This window comes from Lagopus muta, chromosome 14 (assembly GCF_023343835.1).
Source record: "Lagopus muta isolate bLagMut1 chromosome 14, bLagMut1 primary, whole genome shotgun sequence".
Classification (NCBI taxonomy): Eukaryota; Metazoa; Chordata; class Aves; order Galliformes; family Phasianidae; genus Lagopus; species Lagopus muta.
The window spans coordinates 10601974-10623179 of NC_064446.1; the positions used below are offsets into that span (position 1 = coordinate 10601974).

The window sequence follows — 21206 nt, forward strand, 5'->3', positions numbered from 1 at the left end:
CTTGGCTCAATGTTTTTGTTCTAAATACGTTTGCAGGACAGATTTCCAAGTCTTTAAAGAGAAATTGTATTTATACAGGTAGAAGTGCAATTGATGGCCTAAAGGAAAATGTTACTGCTTAAAGGACTGAACAAACTTAGGGAATAAAGAAATATCTACATGCAAGGTTAGAGGGATGATGAGGACTTTTTTTTTATCTTTGGGTAATTTCTTGTGTGCAGGCTCGATGGTTGGACCTCAAGCACAAGACTCATTAATATGCCTTGCACAGAGGCTGACTGCAGCAGGGGTTAGGGCACATGTTGACTTCAGCATTTGAGGCACTGCTGGTTCAATTCCCAGCATTGCTTGCTGGCTCCAGAATCATAATCAAGGACACAGCGAATCTGTGCTGGGTGAGCACTGCGCAGCGCTCTTCTCCATGTCATTAAACCAAGAAGGGCTTTGGCAGAATTCCACTACAGACAATTCTCAGTGGCTACTTAGAAGAGAGTTGGAAGCCATATGGCTTCCACAGTGGAACCATGGTCAGGGAGGGCAAACGTGAGAGAGGCAGAAATTTAAATATCATTTCCCCCATTTTCCCTTTTGTCCTGTCAGTGTATCATTGCTTTCTGTTTCTCAAAAACCTTCTACTTTATTTGTTAAATACATAAAACACATTTCTGTAATTGCTCTTTGGTTTTGTGGCCCTTACCCCATTGAAACATTACTGATGAATTAGAGTGATTTAAAAACTGAAATGATTACACTGCTGGGGCTCAAAAGGGTATGCAGTCCTTCCCATGGACCAACGAAAGGATTCTGCTGTGTTAATTATCCCTAAGTTAAGGAGAGCTGTTGAGGCCACTAAGTGCATGTAAGCACCTGCTTTGCTCCAGAGCTTGGACGTTAGCAGTCCTATTTATGTCAACAGGCACATTTCTAAAATCTCTGAGGCTATTTTAGAAGTTTGTTCTCCACAGGTTTTCCATTATTTTCATAACTGCTCAGTGACTATGCTTGGGATGAACCTTTTTGAAATGTTCCAGGTATCTGCTGGAGGTAGGCAAAGAAGAAAGCCAGATTATGAACTTTTATTTTTCTTTCCCTGCGCTTCAGTGGCCAAATTCCTGTGGAGAATGTCCTCCCATAGTCATGAGAGAGTTGAAAAGTAGAGATGTATTTAATCTAGAAATGCAATATGGTTTCTGAAGAAAAAGTGGTGGGAGCTGATGTTGACAGCTGTGTTATGGTGTTAGCTATAGGCTAGAGTCCTGTTCTTTGTGTAAAGAGCAGATCAGGAAAAGCCACCAGTTCAGGCTTGTCACCAGTAGATGTGCCTGCTTGTACACACACAAAGGCACAAACACACACACCATCAGGAGAGTCAGGCAGTGCAGAGGTGGTGGAATTAGCACCCAATGCTTGGAGTGAGATGAAGTACCAGGGGTGTGCTGGGTTGTGTAGTCCTTCCTTTATAATACAGACAGGAATCAGATCAAACAAGTGATCTCTTGGGAGAACTGGAAAGAAATGCCATGATACTAATGTTAAGAAATTGTCTTGTTGTCCTGAAGGATTGGTCTGCAGAAAGCCTGCCTGTGAAGCTGGGGAGCCAGGTGCATTTTCCTTGTCTCCTGCTTTTGTGCATGCGCACACAAATACACAAATGTTGTTGGTTCTTGTGCTCATAAGTGTGGTGGGAATCACTAAGGGTTCAGATCACAACAACATGTTAAATCTATTTGCGTTAATTTATATAACCATCCTACAACCCTTAAAATAAATCCCTGGCAGATACGCTGATATTCTACAACCTTGTTAGAACTCCACAGCTACAGTTGTAAAACAGTTTCAACTGTGAGCTAGATTTGAAACACATCCATCCTAGATGATTTAATATCAATGACTCCTCTTTATATGCAATTTCCTAGAATTTATTTGCCATTTCACCACTCTCACAACTCATCATGTGTATTTAAATTAAGCACACGATTGCTTGCTCTGCGTTCAACAATCAAGTCAGAGCATGAGCTGACATCCTCTCCCTCCCAGTCTGCTGCTCAAGTGCAGTCTCCAGGAGACCCCTCATCCCTCCTGAAAGGGGCCTTTTCTTCTGGTTTCTCCACTTTCTCTTTGGCTCCTTTTCTCCGGTCAGTCATTAGATCCCAGGACATATCCCAGTCCTTGTTAGGACACTAATAGGAGACAGGTGGTTATTAGGAACTAGTGGCTGGCAAATGCAGTTGTCTTTTCCCTCATGAAATCCCAGAGATTTGCCCTTTATCCCTCAAGACATGGGAATTGTTTATATTGCAAACAGAGGTTGGCTGTGAACGTGGGTGGGTTGGCCCAGGCTTGCTAGCCAAGGTTAAAATAGCAATGAAGACAAAGCAACTCAGGTTTGTTGCTTCATTCAGACCCAGTGGAGATTCCCAAATTGATCTCCATCTGCTCATCCAAAATATGATGTTTTTATGCTATTGTAACCAAAGTTAGCTAATTTGAGCTAAGGAAACACATCTTTGTTTTTGTTCCACCCAGTGTCACAAAGGGGTTGTTAGAAAACTTGTATACCAAGTATGAGCAGGGAGGGGAAGCGTTTGAAGGAGAGCTAATGGAGTTCATTTGTATAGCAAGGACAGCACGAGAAGCGCGTGGTGGTTTCTACACTGTGCTGTAAAACTTGTCAGAAAGTAAGACCACAGTTCAGGTTGGTGTTATCCTTATCAACTGGATTTTTTCATTTCTAAAATATTTGGGCATTTAGTTGGTGGTGAGGCTTGCTTTGGTTTGGTTTTCACTTTATCCTATTGAAAATATTCGGGTTTCAAAGTTTTTTTTTCCAAAGTTTGGGTTTTGAGTTTCCAAGCTGTTGAGAAATAGATGGCCAAAATGCCTGCTGCTGCTATGGAAGTGTCTTTCTCATGAGGTGCTGCGTGTCAGGTGAAGGGGCATGTCTGGGAATTGCAAAGTGTCCAAACAGAGGGCTGAGAGGCAGAGCCGCAGCGCTCACTGAAGGGCAGAGCCTCGCACCGTCGGCTGGCAAGGAGCCCTTTCCTTTGTGAAGGTCGGCAGCGTGCGTGCACATTTCAGTGAGTTTTCTTTAGAAGTGGGTCAGCATTTACTCAGCAAATGATTAGAGCAGATGGTGTAATTTAGAATCTATGACAAAACTTTTAATAGATCAGGGCTAACATGATGACAAGGAGCTCTGTGTTTTTCTACGTTCCTGACTCCTGCTTTGCTTGGGGTAAAAAACATGCCTCGGATTGGATTTTCTATACTGCTCATTCCATCTGAGCAGCTCAAACCACTTGTTTGAGCATTCTGTAAGAGAAATCCTCACCTCTCTCTCTATTCCTGCTTCCATTATGGTTACTATTTTAAAATACAACAATGAATTGATGGAGGCAGGAAGGCACTAAACAGGTAAACACGGTCCCTTCAAGGAGCAGAGGTTTGAAGGAATAAACCACAGTTTGAAGAAAGTAACAAAGGCTGCATTTGTGTATTTTGCTCTGTGGAGCTGAAAATATCTAGTAAATTGATCCCGTGGGAGTAATAAATACACATTACTTTATCTTGTACTTCATGTCCTATACCCCTGAGCCTTGATAGAACAACACCACTTAATAGACTTAAAAAAAGAGTAATTACAGTCATTGGTTGTGTGATATTTCAGCCCTTCCAGCCCTGCCTGACCTTCTAATTTAGCTCACCGTGTCTAACTAATGCATTTATATTCATCTTTTATGAAGCATGTGCAGTACAAAATTGACTTTGCAGCCTTTAGCAAGCTGGCTTACCAGGTTCAGGATCTGGTTAGTACAGTGCACAGTATAGCGTATGTACATTTGCAGCAGAATCTAACAGGCATATGGATCTGATCAACTATTACTTTTTATCCTTTTGGAAAAAAAAAAAAGAAAGAAAAGAAATTATTCCACTTCATCTCCCCCTCCTATTTTTTTTTTTAAAAGCTTTTACTCATTTCAGCATTATTTACAGCTAAACATGCAGGCAGAAACATGCAAGCATTTTAAAAATGATTACCACTAATGTTTCTACTTGTCAGAAGTGCTTAAATTTTCCTGCACTTTGTCTAAAAACTTAGCACTTTTACCTTTTAAGAATTACAAATTTATAAGATCTTACTAGGCTGATTTACAAACATACCTGACAGTTTGTGATGAATGATGTTGCAAAACTTACAATGTGTTTCTCTGTCATTTCTGTGCATGTATATATTAAGAGGCAGATTAAGAAGAGAGAGAACCCCCCTCTGAAAGAAACTTGTGAGTTAGAGAGCAGACAGAAATCTCTCCTGTGTTTCCCCATAACTTCCTGCTCACTTCACTCATCCAGTAGAGCACAATTGTTCTCTGTGCATTTTCTTCCACCATATGGTATCCTCATTACCATACACTAAGGGTCCATATGGGGAACTTGTGAAGTGAACTGTATTCATTTTAACTGCCAGATGAGCAGCCTTTTGCTTTGCAAGCTTAGCTTAAGTCATCTGCTGTCTTTATGTTGTTATGGCAACACAGCACCAATAAAAAATTCTAATCTACTGTAAGCGTCTGGGATCACAGTGTTTTAAATGCTCTCCGTAACTGTCCTCTAAGTGAAGGTGTTTGTTCTTTGAGTATGACAAAGGGTTATTGTCTACTCCAGCAGGTGGCAGTAAAGAAATTTTCTTTAAAAAAAAAAAAAAAGAAAAAGAAAAAAAAAAATCCCACGTCTTTTTTTTTTTCCCCCGCAAATATAGTTTATTTTTTATGCCTCCTCTCCCCTCCATTTTGAAAAGTCATGCAGTTATACACCACGGTCCGTCCTCTGCGTGTTCTGGGCTTTCTGGTGCTCAGAGCAGAACTGCATGCGAGGCGTTTAAGTTGCAACTCAAAAACTAAAGATAGTGAAGTATGAACCTGTAGTGGCAGCTCATGTTCTTTGCTGACAGAGACTCAAGTACCACTTCACCAGGATTCAGAAGCCTCCGTCTCCGTGCAGCTGTTTCTTCTTTGGAGTTGTTCAGTTACATTTCTAACTCCCGATTCAAACACAAAGCTAATTAAGACTATCTTATCGTAATGGGAGCAGGCAGCAGCATTCTTAAATATAAATCATTTTCACCTCCGCAGGCCACATGATACGTTGCATTTCTGTCTCTCTGTCTGTATTGAAAGTGAATGTTTGTAGTCTCAGTTCATCAGTTCACATTAGCCTCATGCTGAATATTTAAACACAGAACAATTTGAACACACCATGAAGAGAGACAGTGGCTGCACTTTCACTTGGAACAGCAAGGGCTCATCTAATAATAATTTAGTAAATCAGGCATTTAGTGGCTCAGTTGTACGCTGCATTGTGCCAAATAATATTCCGTTCAACTGTATGCTGGTAACAATGAAATTCAGATCCCAGTCACGTGGCATTTCTTTGCTCAATGGAGAGATGAAATGGAAAATCACCCTCCCAATAGACTGTTTGAACGTAGTGATTTATCAAAAATATAGCAGACTGACAATATAAATAGGATTTGGTTGTATGTGGTACAATCTATTCTAATTAGGCTTCTTATTGGTTTAGTTTCTACTACATAGATTCTGTGATAATTCAGGAATTATATTTATACATACAATAAGTTGAAAATGTGAGAAAAGAGGAGATAAGCAGAGTTACCGAATAGTTTCTGTCCTTTAAGGCCCAGTGCTATGGGAATTATCACCAGACTATTATTGCTGTACTTCCAGCCCTGGCTGCATGCTCTGAGGAGCAGTGGGGGAACGCAGCTGCTGCCTTTCCTCATCACAAGATGCCATATATGTTAGTTCATAGCATGAAAACAATATCAGGTTAATTTCTTTTCCCTGTTTAAGGCTATCAGGGTTTGTAGGAAGTGGTAATCTTATTAATATGTATTAGTAACTAACTGCTATAACTGGAAAAGAAAAGCAGACATGCTTTGGGGCACACACGCCTTGCTTCTTGCATGCTGACTGTACCTTTTCTTGCCTGTATCAATGGGTCTAATAAAAGATATTACCTCACCCTACAAACCTGCCTTGGTTGTAACCACAGGCCATTGTGAATTCAGCCAAACAGCGACATGTTAAGGCTGTTTCTGATGAAGATAGAGGAGAGAGAATATTTTCTAGAAAGTATGTTTTGAAGTTTAATTGGTTGCCTTTAAATTGGTGCTTTGAGATCTTTGAATACAGGGCATTGCAGAAGTGTGAAGTAATGTCTATAATCTCACCTAAGGCTTCCACTTCTAGCCTAGTTTTAGGTGTTATGCAGTGGATTACGTGGTGATGTAAAATGTGATTGCGGTGTATTTCTCACAACACAGTCCAATTGAGCAGCAGAAAAAGCATCCTTCTAACCATCATGTTGCCATTTAGCAGAGAGTGCTGCAAGCAATAGGATGTCTGTTGTCATAATTCTTCTAAGAAATAGAGAGCTTCACAATCTATACTTAACTGCTGACACTTGAAAACTCAAACATTTTGGTAAAATGAATCAAGCAGTAATGTTTCTTTTATGAGAACTCCTCACGGGAAGGGAAGGTTTGGCACCATTTGGAGATCAGGCTCAGTGATCCATCATAGCAAAGTCAGCTGTCCTGGCGCGTCTCATAGGTCACTCGATCGAACCGGTGGCTCTTACAACTATATTATTGCTTATGGAACAGTAATTGAGGCTCCATGGTTAAAAATTACCTGGTCTAATAGGCAGTGAACAATTTGCACTCAATACAATTATAAGCCAGATCATTCATTTCATAACACTTGGACTAATTTATTTGTTGACCTTTTAATATCCATAGCTCTTCAGTAGTATTAACTGCAACTCAGACAAAATCTCTTGTTCGTTTTACTTTCATTGATTTTTTTTTTTTCCATTGAGGCAATAACAGTTGTTTGAGTACAACCTTTTCTTTCTGCTGCAGTAGTCAGTCATGTAACTTATGTTGATATAACTCAACTGGACTGAAATGTCCTCTAAGTACAATAGCAAACAATCTCATGCTACTTGTATAAATATGGCTGTGCATTTCAGTTTTATTTTAAAGAATGTTCTAGAATAAATTTCTGACCAGAGATGGCAAATTATATGCCTGCTGAGAAGAAAATGGAAACAAAACACAGAAGCGTTTTTTAAAGCACTGCCACATATATATTATACTTTCTTTTTTCATGTATGGGAGATTTGAGATACAGAAATTTTAGAAGTTGTCTCTATTAATGTAGTACTCCAGGATGAGCCAAGTGTGTTCACTAATAATGTTGTAATCATAATTTCATCTGGACAGCATCTTGTCTCTTGAATTCCTAACGCTGTAGAATAGGAACGCTGAATTTTTCCTATGTGAGCTTTTGACAAATAAAATGTCTGCAAAAATATTATTTTATACACAGGAAATAAATATTACTAAGTTTTGGTATCCTGAATTTTCTTTCAATTTTACAGCGTTAAAGTAACTCGAGAGTTAAGAGCTTTTGATGATCAAAAAAGTTACTGAAATATTGATGTGTTGTGAAAAATAAGTGGTGAATTTTTAAGCACTTCTGTAAAATGTGTTGGTGTAGTAACAGTGCTAATCTTTCCACTCCCCATTCAAAAAGGAGCCCTAGATAGTGTACATTGAATATCCACTTTTACCTCATGAGGGTACACAGAGAAAGATTCTGTTATCACTGTGAAATGTTGGATATATTTAATTTCTTACACGTAAGGTTACTGGTTTTGGAAAATTTCAGTTCACGTTTCAAGGAAAAATATTAATAAAATATTATCAGGTGAAAAATATCTTTTGTTACTGGTCAAAAAAGTGGAATTTAAAAAAAAATATATGCTTGGAGGAATTTCAGTAAAGTAGTCTTTCTGAGCTGGAGTCTCTCTGTGCAGTAAAATACTGTAAGCCTTTTGAACACATAGTTATAAAATATAATTGTTACACATTTGGCATTTTATGCTTCCCTAGGAATAACCACTTGGTATCCACACCTAATCTATGCTCTGTCTTTTCATTTCAATTGGGTCTGAAGTGGTCCTTCGTTGTAATGAGAATGCCCCTTTCAAGAGACTTCTTTTAATTATACCGATGATAAAACGTAAGTGAAAGTAGTCATTTGTAGAGGTTATGACTGAGCAGTGTTTTAACTGTAATACTAAAATCTACCTACGTTATTTCAGTCTCTATTTCAACATTTTTATGCACTCTCTCCACAGAACAGAGTGGAATATGATTGTAGGTCAGATTTTCAGTGTATCTTACTTTCAGTTTTGCTCCTGCTATTAAAAGTAAGCTGAACTCTCAATTTCTGGCTACTGTCACTTTCTACATAAACCAGAAAATATTCATTGTTTGACAGAGAGTGACAGTTTCACAGATCTTAATGATATGCTGTCTTTTTTTTTTCTCTTCAGTCTTCGTTAAAACAAAATGCAGGGGGTTCTTTAATTAATTTCATATGTGTGAACATGTTTTTTACAGAAAATATCTAGTTTTTTGTACTTGCAACAGATATTTATGTGCGTCAAAGCACTAACAAAAACAATTCTGAAAATGAAATTGAGAAAACACATAAATACAATTTAAACTTTAATTACTAGATAGCTCTGCTGATTGAATTCAGATGACATTCTTGCCTTGCAGTACCAAACATAATTATATGTCTTTACAGATAAAAATGCAGTCAAGTGAATTATGCCACCCAATACATTCCAGTTTTGACCTAATGGAAGAACAATTTAAAAGGGATACAACTTGACCTGTGTTTGTACATTCTTTGTGCATATAAATGATAAAAAATAGATAGGAGCCTATCTGCCAGGTAAAATGTTTTGCACTGTTACAAATTCATATTTGGATATCTGCATTGTACCGCACAAACAGGATAAATAAATAAGCAATAAAGACAAAAAAGCACAAACAGTATTTTAATCTTTTTTTAATCCCTGGTATTCTGCGGATTTTTTTCTAATGGGTACAAGAAGATGGTCTGCAGAACAAAGCTTCTAAAAGAGCCTTTGCAGGATCTTTGAACAACAGTCCCACAATGTACTGTCTCTTCTCATTTTACCAAAATCTTTTTAAGTTTATTTAAGTCCAGACCCTTCAAATTATTTAAAACATTCTTCTTCTTCCATAAGGGGACTTTGACAACTTTCCAAAAATATATGGGTATAAAATGGTCAAAAGAAGACTGTGAGTAATAACTCTTTTTTTTTCCCCCTTCTTGCAACTCTCATCTGCAGCTGTTTTCAAGAAACAAGAATGTTATTACTGTGTAGAGTAGGGGAAGAGCTATCAGAAAATCCTATGTATGCAAAACCAAACCGAAACAACAAAAAATCAAAGCTCATTAGAATCAATAATGAACATCTGCTTTGAAAGCATTGTAGGTGGTAGGAATGGTTTGGGGTAAATCTTCAAAATGATTTGCCTGAGATGACAGAGATTGCTCTGTGCATGTTTCCTTGTTTGTTTTGCCCACGGTTGCAGGTAAATGTGGCATACAAGGAAAGTTTAGAGTATGAAATGCTCTTTCACGTCAATGTTGTCAACCTCTGAATTAAATGAAAGAGAAGAACCTGATGTAATCTATTGATTGTTCATATGCTCATGGGTAAATCAGGAATAACCTAGATGGAAGGAAATGATATGAGTCACTGCAAACTGAAGAGATGGGGACATTCCTGCAAAGAAATGCGACAAAGACTTTTTTGTTAGCCACTGAAGTTCAATTTTTTTGGACTTATGCATTTGTGATCTCTTTTATAAATAATTTACTTCTTCTTCTAATGATTCATTGGAACTGAAAAACTAATTGTAGTATAGGCTTTCATAACTGAGCGAAAGTATATGAGGAAATCTGATCTTTATATTCATGGGATAAAAGTTGCAACCTCTTGAGCAGAATGAAAATACACTTTCCTGATCTTGCTGTGTTTCTGGGTTCTGTCCATAGATTGTCATAGTATCAGCTTGCAAGATTACCTGTGGAAAATGCTATAGAAGATGCCAGAAAATTGCCATTTACTCAATTTCTTAATGAGTTAGTGAGTCTCAAATATGGCTGACAGCCATGAGCTACTTGTTGATGTGTTGTAGGATGTAAGATAGAGTGTAGTAGTATCTACCAGTCCTGACAGTATCTACCAGGCCTCATGAGTTAAAAGTTGACAGCTCTGAATAGTTCCAGCTCTAGATGTTATAAATGCATGTTTCTGGTGAACTTATCTGGGGCAAGTGATACTGTGAACATATTTAGGAGAGTCTAAGTTCTGCAGCCATCTGAGGGATATAGGTGAGAGTCACTTAATTATCATTTGTCTGTAATCCCTAAAAGAAGTGATATAAGCACTGCCAGAGTGATTTTAGTTCTGCTTATCAGCTTTCGTACATCCACTCTTCTCTCTTAGAAACTTATCATTAGCACAGAACTCCAGAGCGTTTAGCAATAGAACTTTCCAAATTACATGGCAGATGCTTCACTTCATAGTAATATGGTGGGAGCATCCAGATTCTCAAATGTCAGTTTATTCAAAAGGTTATTTTAATGCAACTATATTAATGCCAGTTTATTCCACGTTACTGTGTATCTAGATGAAGAACAAGTCTGTGCCAGCTGCTAATTCCTTGGCCATTGTTATAGGCTCAACATTTATGGAGATGAAGACCAGCAGCAAGAGTGGTGTGGATGGAAAAAAAAAGAGGCTAATACTTTCTATTTGTGATTAAATACAGCAAATCAACAGGAAAATGGGGGTAACATGAGGAAGTTGCAAGGACTTACAGATGACCACTACCATTTTGTTTCTTCTTTTGTTAGCATCATTTCCAATAGAGATTATTTGAATAGTGTGTGTTTTCTATATTGGTATTTATTTATCACCTTTGTGGTTAAGAGGTATTTTAATCATCAATTCTCAACATTTATGGCGAGATGCCTGCTCACATTTGCACTTCAGTGTTTGTTCTTTCTGCAGGCTTTCTATATTTTATTTATAAGGTTAGCTGATTGTGGAGCAGGTGGTAAGGTCATGCATGACTGTTTTTAGTGCTGTAGAGTTAGGCTGTGATTTTCAGTTTAGGCAGAAGCTGATGAGACTACAATGGCTTGGAAAAGCTATGGTTCTATCTCCCATTTTAGACATTTTCTGGAAATTGCCATTGAAATTCAGTAACAGGATTGATTCAGTGCACTACCATGTTGTAGGCAGTGGTAAGCTGAAGGGCCCTTTTACCCATCAAGTGAACTGTGCTGTCTTTCTCATTTTTCCTTCCCATCTTTGTGATGTCTGCATGGCATTTACTTCCTCAGAATTACTGAATTGTACCATATGCAAACAATTGTTTATTTACTAGAGAAATTTTCATCTCTGAGTAGAAATATCTTTTCAGTCAAATGGTCCTGTTAATTTATTCTTCCCATAAGGCCAGCATAATTCCCTCAGTTTTACAATTAATGGAGAATCTTTACATTTTTGATGGCTTTTATAAGTCTTTTATAAAAATATAATAGCTGAAGATGATAAAATAATGCAGTGCTCCCTGTAAATATAGAAAGATGTGAGGCGCTGGGCATCCTGAAACTCCTGTATGCCACAGATCTAAAATGCCAGTCTTTTACCTTGGAATCTTTCTAAATATCTCTACCTAAATGTTATCTTTGCCACTACAGTTAAAAGAGGTGTTCATAATTTTGCCTTTTAAAATATAATGTACTTACAAATGCTGAGTTTAAAACTTTTTTCTAGTACATGTCCTTCATTAGTACATTAAATGTTTCATCCTTTGAAAAACAAAGGAAAAGTTTGAGCACAAAATATTATAATTTTGACTTGAAGTAGAAGAATGCTAGCATCCCAAGATGAAGAAAGGAATAGGAGTCTGATGTTCAGTATTTTGACTCTGTAGAAGGGGTTCTTTTTCTTTCAAGCAGCCTTGAGAGTAGGAAGTTAGAAGGCAGAGCCAGGAGGTCAGACATGAGAGTCAAGGAAGTATGAATGACATCATCATCCCTAAGTAGCCTCTCAGAAGATGAATGAGCTCTCTCTTGTATTACAATGCTAGAGAGCATTAGAAGGTGATATGATATCTAGACAACACATAAGATAAATGCCTCACAGCATGCTAGAACAGCTTTCCCCCCACGCCCTCCACAAGTACATAAATCCTTTGGTGGTCTCCGTAATACCATATGTGGCTGATGAGTATTTTATATTGTGGTCAGCTTCTTGACAAAATTCATTTAGATTACACTTATTAGTACCTTAAATACTCTAATTTAGTTACTGGAGCTGAATAACTAACTGTAATTCAAGATACCCTTGTGCTGACTGGACTCACAGTACTGCTGGGACACAGAGTGGATTTTTTTCACTTATCGCCCAATGAAAAATAAGCAAAAGTCAACAGCAAAGAGATCCCATATTTTTTAAAGCTGCCAAAAAAATTATTCATCATGATAAAACTTGACCCAAAATGTATTTGTTGTAATGGTGTAATACACTTGAAATGCAAGTTTTATGTTATTAATGAATTCTTGCTGAAGGGAATGCATGTCACAGTCAAAACATGCAAAGTTGCTGTAATGTTCAAAGTACATTCAGTTGCAAGTGGATTTCATCTGAATTACAGTCTTTGTGCTTCAAAAACACAGTCATTCTCATATCCTTATATAATCCTTCCTGCAGTAATTTTGGAATGCGCAAAGTCACAACAGACTATAGCCCAGCTCTTCTCTTGCTTACGTAAACATTTGATACAAATATCAGTTGCGTTTTTGTTTCACAAATTAAAAAAAAGTAAATCCTGCAGTAGAAAATCGGCTTCTGTTTGGAATGGACTCTGAATCAGTGGCGTGTAACTGGGGGGCAGAATTCTGATTCATCGTATTTAATCTCTAAAGTAGTTTCTGCTCATTTCAATATTTTTGTTATTTTTATAGAAACAAAATTGTGCTCATTTGAAAGAAAATGCAAGACATGAAGATCCTCACTTTGCCTCTAACTAAAAGCTGCATAGTTCTTTATTCCAAATGAAAGTGTCAGACTTTTCACATTTGTAGAAGAGTGGATCTTCCTTGTTGAATACCTCCATAAATTAGATATTAGCTATAGTAAAACTCTGTCTCTTCAGAAAACATTTCCACTAGCATATTCAATTAGAAGGGGATTACGTGATGCCCACCTACTGCTATGAAAATCTGTGGTTCTATGATGAAGGCAAATGGGAATTTCTGTGAACAAAAAGTATACTGAAAAACAGATCTTGAGCTTTTGTAGAGATTTCTATTTGTAGTATGTGAGTTTTACTCACTTTTTGATGTCTGTCTGCTGCCCTGTCCACCTGTCTGTCTGTTTATCACCATTGCAGTGATAACATGCAGTATCAATTGGATTTTAAAAGACATAGATCTTTTATATTAGCTGTCCTTTTTTATAATACCTTTTACAAATTTAATCAATGCATTTTAATATACTATATAGTTTAAGTGCAATATACAATAAATGTTCAAGCTTCATCTTATACATGCTCTAGCCTTTAAATTGTTAAAACTGCAGTGCCCTTTCAATCTACTTACATAATGTCATAAAATATACATTTCAAGGTAAATGAAGTCAGCTACTTCAATTTAGTCCCTCAAACTGGTAGTAAATGAGAGGTTAACACTATGGTGCCAAACCCATTATTGAGTAAATTTAGCACCTTGGACAGCTCTGTAAAATCTTTATTGCTTTCCTGACCTGCTCGTCATGTTCTGTCTGTGTGTTCAGTGGCTCTCAGCTCTGATTGAAAGGCAATATATTAGATCCCGAACACAAACATGCTCGGGGGCTGCTTCACTGTGAGCGTAATGACATGGAGGTGAGAACAATTTTCTGGTCACCGCAATCCAAGCACCTTGCAAGGTCTGTTGCTCTAACTTATAGAGGACTTTCGGGGCTCCTTTCTATGTGAAGACGTAACTGTAGTCTCTGCTGTAATTTAGGCAGAGCTGTAAGAGGTTTAAGATACATCCAGAAAAAAAAGAAGTTAATATCCTGAGTATATCTGTAGTAGCATTCCATTGTGTATTTTTAAAGCTAGTTTGTGTCTGTAGTTATAATGTCAGCTCTGCAATAGAAAACACCAGTATCTGACACGGGATACATGATCTGAAAATACCACAAACAAGAAATGCATTTTTATGTGTGTAAATGTTCTTAGAGAAAGTATGAAATGAAACTCAAATTTCATTTGAAATTCAAATTTACAGATTCAAAAATGTTGACAAAAGTAGCCATTGACTAGCTAGGAAAACTGAATGTTATTTGTCAAGCATACCTAAATAAGCCATCATGATAATTAGTTTTATTTATACGCAATATGATACGTCTTCAAATACCTTCCATTTTTTAAGAACTGGATTATATTTAATATGAAGTAGAGCACCTGTAAGATTCCATGTAATTACCTCATTCTTTTAACATGGTCTTCAGTCTCTTTTTTGATGCAGTATGAGGGTTTTTTTTTAGCTCAGCATTACACAAATAACTATGAATAGTCAGGTAATTAAACTTTCCTTTTTTAGTAATTTAACATAATGACAGCTTTGGTTAACAATATTCCAAAGCAGTTTGTGGGCTCTTTATCACATTCTAATTTTGCATTAGTGAAATATATAGTGCAAACACATTTTACTGAAGTGAAGTATATCCTAGTTTAAAAAGTCAAACACCTTTATAATAATTTCCCTTTTGAAATCATTTTGATGTTTCTGTTCTTCTCCAGTTTTTATCTTCAACATGAGGGAAAAAGGGCTACATAGTTTTCTGATGATTTTGGTAAAGCAGCAAGGATTGACTGTACCTGGATGTTGCTTGCAGTCTGCCTACTCGTAATTATGTAGCTGACAGTTGTGGTCAAGCTACACACACAAAAAAAAGGGGGAAAAAAAAAAAAAAAAAAAAAAAAGAGAGAGAAAAGAAGAAAAGCTGTAGCAACGTTACTCCTCAGAATGTTTCAATACAGTGATTCAGAAATCCATCAATTACTTATTACATCTGACTTCATATGTGGAAAATAATTTAGATGTGTGTTATGGGAGAGGGGTGTGTGCAGCAGAAGGCAATCCTAAATGTTTACTGGAAGTACAAAAATCCTCCATCTCATTTTTGAATTTAGGACATTATATATGTCATAAGTAGTTACTGCAGTATGACAACTGTTTTATCTTATATTACAGAGAATTTAAAATTGAAAAAAATGCTAATATGCATCTAAAAGCTTGTCATTTGAAGAGTTGTTCAAGGATTTTTGAAGAGGTTATGGTGACAGCAAAATGAATGCAATTATATCTCTATTTTCTGATCAGAGTCTACAGTATATGAAAATTGAGCATTACTGTTTCTTTTTGGTATAAAATATGGCTATTGTGTAAAATATTTTAACTTTAAAAGTTTAACTTTGTAGAAAACTGGAAAATGCTCAGATCTGTTACTATTTTTGTAAGCTGCCTGCAGAAATACAATGTGGTGAATAACATCACATTAGTTTATTAGAGCAACATGTAAGGACTGGGAGTTACAATACACTGTTTTATGTAAAGGACAGTCTGGACTGTGTTTGGTCAGACAATTAGGAATCTGCTAGGTGCCTTTAAAGAATAGGAAAATAAAATTCTTCTGAGTTAATTCTGTAATGCATTTTTCACAATTTTAATCAGGTTTGTTCACAGGGATTTTTCCACACTGTAAAATGTAAGAACACAGGATTACATGCTATATTACTTGAATGACAGTTTAAAATGCTACAGGAAACATTTAAGAGAAGAGAATCGAATAGGAAAATGGAGGGGAACTAAATTTATTCCTACACTGAGAACTGTGTCCTAGCCTGCTTTAAATTTTGCTGTCCATGCTGGCAGTTTTTCCAGGAAACACTGCATGGCACAGGGACATTCTCTCATATTGAATGTGTTTTCCTCTTGTGCTTGTTGTGAACACGGATCCTTCCCTGATCCGTTATATCAAGATACAAACCAAAGAAGTTGAAAGGTTACATTACCAGTAGCATAGAACTGATTGGATATCTTCTGAACGTGGCCTGCTGGGTAAGGTCACAATTCCTGCAGTATGCAATTAAGAATAAAACAAACACATTGAAGGGATGCCTAACATGCTCTGAATGACATTGATTGCAGTAATCTAGTAAATGACCTCAGGATTGTATTCCGCAATAAACCGATGAGTGGTTTATGGTGCAGATGGTAAAGACAATTGAGTGATGTATTTTATTTTGCAGCACCAATGATTCTCACCTTTTGACTTGATTAAGCGTGTGCGCGAATAGGATCAACTACTGATTTAACACCATTCAGTGGTTGCTGAGAGTTGTTGAAATTAAAGTCTGCCTAGGGGGGGGTGGGGGGAACAACACAAAGCAACAGTGCACCCGATAGAATAATATGAAAGACTCTAATACTTGTTTTCCCTCACAAGGAGTCTACTGAACTTAAAGGAACGCATCTGTTTTTATATTGACAGGAAGTAATACTTAAGAGGGCTGCTGATTTAGTAGAAGCACTCTACGGTATGCCACATAATAACCAGGTAAATGCATTCTCCTTTAGCAGTTCTAAAACATGGCTATTTCTTAGATGTATAGATCAGAGGCTAAAGGTATATGATACTACAATGTGAGATGAGAATAAACACATAGGGCAATGTCATATCTGGAGCGGGGCTTAGTTTGCCTGTTTGGTTTTTAAAGTATGTGAATGCTTGCAAAAAGCAACGTGCTATTAACCCTGGAGGCATTTGCCCACTATCACCAGAGACCGTATAATGTGGGCAATGATATGCATTACTCCTTGCCACCAGTGATGTTTCAGCCTTAACCTAAAGATATTTTAGCTTCAGGTGGAGGGAGCCTGGGCTTCAGTGCTATTCTGCCAGCTTCTCTTGTTATACAGAAATGTGGCCACTGGGACTGAAGCTTCCAGCTCTTTTACCACAGATGTCAGGATTTATAGCAAAGTAAGCAGATCTATAAGTGTTAGCAATCCATCAGCCAGCTGGTTTAGGAAGAAAAGCATCTAGTTTTTGCCTTTGGACAGGGAAATGTTTTATTTTGATATGTAAGAAAAGGTTTGTCAGAGTTGAGTTGGTAACTCTTTTTTACCCTTGTCCCCTAGGAAATAATCCTGAAAAGAGCAGCAGACATCGCGGAAGCACTCTACAGTGTCCCTCGCAATCATAACCAGCTCCCCGCCCTTGCTAACACGTCAGTCCATGCAGGAATGATGGGAGTGAATTCCTTTAGTGGTCAACTAGCTGTCAACGTATCTGAAGCCTCACAGGCCACCAATCAGGGTCAGGAGAAGACTCGTCTTCCTCTCTTTATGAACCTTTTCTGATAAAAGTCAGGCAGACGTGCAGAGTGATGAGAGAGAGATGGTTCAAAGCTGAACACGAGGAGCACATCCAGACAGACAGCAGCCCACGTGCACATACAAACTCTGAATTACACAATACTGCCATGAGATATGGCTTTCTGTAGTGAATTTGACCCCAATTCAGGAGAAGCCTTGTGCAAATCACCAAATCGAACCAAATCACTTTTCTCTCTGCTCAGAATCTAACACTTGTGTTTGCCTTCAAATCCCACTATTTTTAAAAAGGATTTTTATCGACCTGAGCGTATACTTAAGATTAAGTACTTGCTTATTTTCCTAAACATACATGGTCTCTAAGTCTGGGCATTATGTAATTCTTGTGACATGAAAGTGTTGGTTTGGTTTGCAGTATTGGCATGAATTTTTTTCAGAGTGAAATTTTTTTCTAAATTTTGAAAGTAGGAAAAAAGTATTATTTACAGAGGCATTTTCAGAGCTTCGCTCATTTTTATAATAAAGTATTTTTCACATTGAATAAAAATAATTCAATATTTTAATTTCTATTTTTGTAAAAACCTTTGGCATTTTTCCCCTCCACCTTGCTCAGCTTTATTTATTACCCACCTTAAAATCCATTTTAGTGATGAAGCAATAGAAAGAGACTGTTATTTGGAAGGGTAAAAAAAAATATATTTTGCTCTATTCTAAGAAATAGAAATGATTCTTAAATCATAATATTTTATGGATGTACTACGGAACAGGAAGAAAAAACTTGTATTTTATCTTCCAGGATTGAAATGCATTTTGTGTTTCTGCGCTTGTAGAAGCAAATACTCATCTTTTTTTTTTATTTTTTTATTTTTTTTTATTTTTTTGTTTTTAAATACGAGTTTCTCTAAATACAATTTCCAAAATTAGGTAGAAATTGAAATTTTAACTTAGAGCCAAATTTGGCAGTAATTTTCTACTAATTAATGATCAAACTAGGACAAGAGGACTAGGAATATTCCACTACTCTTGGAAATGTACCCTGTGTTTTCTTCAGTGTGTGGTGAGCATCTAATTTGAGATGTACTGAATGAGAAAGACCACAGAAGACAGTTAACAAAAATCATATGCTTTTAACATGCCTTAAATCGGTATGTACTCATAACTTCAAAAATACAGGTCATGTTACTTCATCTCCTACAAAACAGCTCTTTTAGAGTGATCACTCCCATAGTACCCAATGATCATCTCTCCTTGAATAGATGGGTTGTTGCTGTGAAGGCTGTGGCCTTCCTCCTCCATCTTGGAGCTCCCACCAAGAACGAGCCATGCAGACAGGGATCACAATTTGGGTTACTCGGTGCTCAGTTGTAGCTCACCCCACATACCCTGTTGCTGAGTTACTTGCTTGTAGCTGTTGTATAAGAAATTGTTGTTGGGCTAATACCAATCTCTGAATGTATTCCCTCACCACAAAAGGTTTTACTCGCAACTCAAGCAGCGTGTCACCTCACGGCTATGTGCCAAGCACCACCCCTCAGCAGACAAATTACAACTCTGTCACAACAAGCATGAATGGCTATGGGAATGCTGGAATGTCAAATTTAGGTGGTTCTCCAACCTTCCTGAATGGATCTGCTGCCAATTCTCCCTATGCCAGTGAGTATTATATGACTCTTCTGCATTTGTACATTTTCATTACAAAGAGATGGTAACTTTTCTGTGATACTCAGTATTTAGTTTCTATTCTGAGCACTTGATGCAGAGCTTAGGCTTTTCTCCCCTCCCCAGGCCACTGAGCTTTGAAGCACTTGGAAGACGTTCGTGTTGCCAGCAACGCTTTTCTTTATTTTGCTATTATTATTTTGGAATCTCATAAGAGCTGAAAAAGAATAATGTCTCTCATGATTTGTGCTGATAGTTTCATAACTTACCGTGTACTCTGTAAATAAGAAATTCTGTTCTCAACATCGCTAATTCCAGAAAGCAGGGATGACATAAGTGACTTAATTTCTGTTGGAGTGCATCAAATATTATCAGTGCACGCTCTTTGTTACAGTGAGGATGGGAGGAGGCTAAAGATATTTGCTACAGGAAAAATAGTGTTTCCAGCTGGAAGATATGAAGGGCAGAGAAGTTTGCTGTAATACTGGCAGAGTGACATTTCCATAAGCTGCATGATGATGTTTCCAAGACCTCTAAACAAATAATATGCTCATAACCTTTACAGACACCATGAATTACTATTGGGTCTAATCTTGATTGCTTATATGCCATTTGCTTTGTAACTAGGTAGTATATTGACTTCACTGAGGTTTTAGTATTGGTAAAACGTGACAATGGTTCTTAGAGTTTGTATTTTAGTGTCTGCACAGGGAATGCCACAAAGGTTCAAGCCATACAAATCATACATCCCATGGTGCAAAGCACTTACAGTCTACAGTCCTGGTTCTGGAAATGCTTCTGTGTAGGACTTTGTATGTTAATGTGCAAGGTTTAGTTTAACAATTTTGTATATATATACGTACATATATATATACATATGCATACACATATATACATATATATATGCTTTGGTTGATAAACACCTATGAACCTTTTCTGCCACAACTAACGCAGCTCAGTCAGTAGTCTCTGTTCACTTGAGAAAATGAAATGAATGGGACCTGCCTACAGACATCTGCAGAAAGCTACAATCAGAATCAAGCCAGAAGGTCTTGTCCTATAACTATGTTTATAAACTTGTTTATAAACTGAGACCCTCACATGGACAGGAGAAGCAGTGCTGAACATAGCAAGGTTCTATGAGCAACCTGGTCTAGTGGGAGTTGTCCCTGCCTGTAACAGATGGGTTGAAACTAGATGATCTTAAAGGTCCCTTCCAATCCAAGCCATTCTGTGATTTTAGGATTCTATGAAATCTTAAGTTTAGTGTTGTAACAGCAGTAATTATTCTGACTTCCACTGCTAGGCTTCAAAATTTAAAAGGGGAAAACATTACCTTCAAGGCTTCTTAGCAACTGCAAATTTAGAAGAAAATATTTACCTATGTAACTAGTACTTCAAATTTAAGAATTGCTAACTGGTTATTATTTTGTACTCTAATAATAATGTAGCAAATACTGTTGAAGTATGCTGTACTTACTTATTAAGCTGAATTTACTGTCATAGAATCTACACACTCTGAATTCATAATATAACATGATTGATGAGACATCTTCTTTTGGAAGCAATGCCAGTGATGCATTTAAAATACTCAAGCAATGTATAATTTCATATTTATGAACAAAGTCCTCTTTAGAATAGCACTTCACCTCTCAGCCCTGGTTCTTTATTCTGGTGATATTTTGGGAGGTTTTCTTGGTAGATCTGTCATTCTGCTAATGCCTAATCCATTGAATCAGAAAATGCTTCAATCATGACCTGAAAATTAAAAGGTGGCATTCTTAATTAAATCAATAAACTAATTGCTGTATAGTAGCAATTCAATTTAGGTGCTTTGATTGCTCTCCCTTAGCAAGTACTTGCAGACATAGAGTGACTTCAGACTAAGATTGTATCTGTCAGGCAGTGAAACTTTGAACATTTAATTTCCATTAATTGATTTCCTCAGTGTTAACAAATATGATATCAGATTTTCGAATAAGAACTTAAATGGGGTGATTTTTATCTACATAAATGCTAATAAAATAATAATTCAAAGCCCAGATGGTATGAATTTTACTCTATAATACGTAATTTTTCATAGTCCTCTCATGTATATAAGCAGTTTCTAAACAGGACAAAGAATGAAAGCACAGGATATTACTTTTTTTTTTTTCTTTTGAACTAAGATGG

At 37.0% G+C, this 21206-nt stretch overlaps 1 protein-coding gene across 7 annotated transcripts in view; it reads left to right on the forward strand.

The window, feature by feature from the left end:
- The window catches only part of EBF1 (EBF transcription factor 1), a 268717-nt gene that overhangs the window by 238294 nt on the left and 9217 nt on the right, over positions 1-21206 (forward strand). For all 7 annotated transcript variants that reach the window (XM_048960858.1, XM_048960861.1, XM_048960862.1 and 4 more), the window contains 3 exons: positions 16531-16596; positions 17181-17358; positions 18849-19028. In XM_048960858.1, the coding sequence (XP_048816815.1) occupies positions 16531-16596; positions 17181-17358; positions 18849-19028 (424 nt within the window). The remainder of the gene's footprint in view (positions 1-16530; positions 16597-17180; positions 17359-18848; positions 19029-21206) is intronic.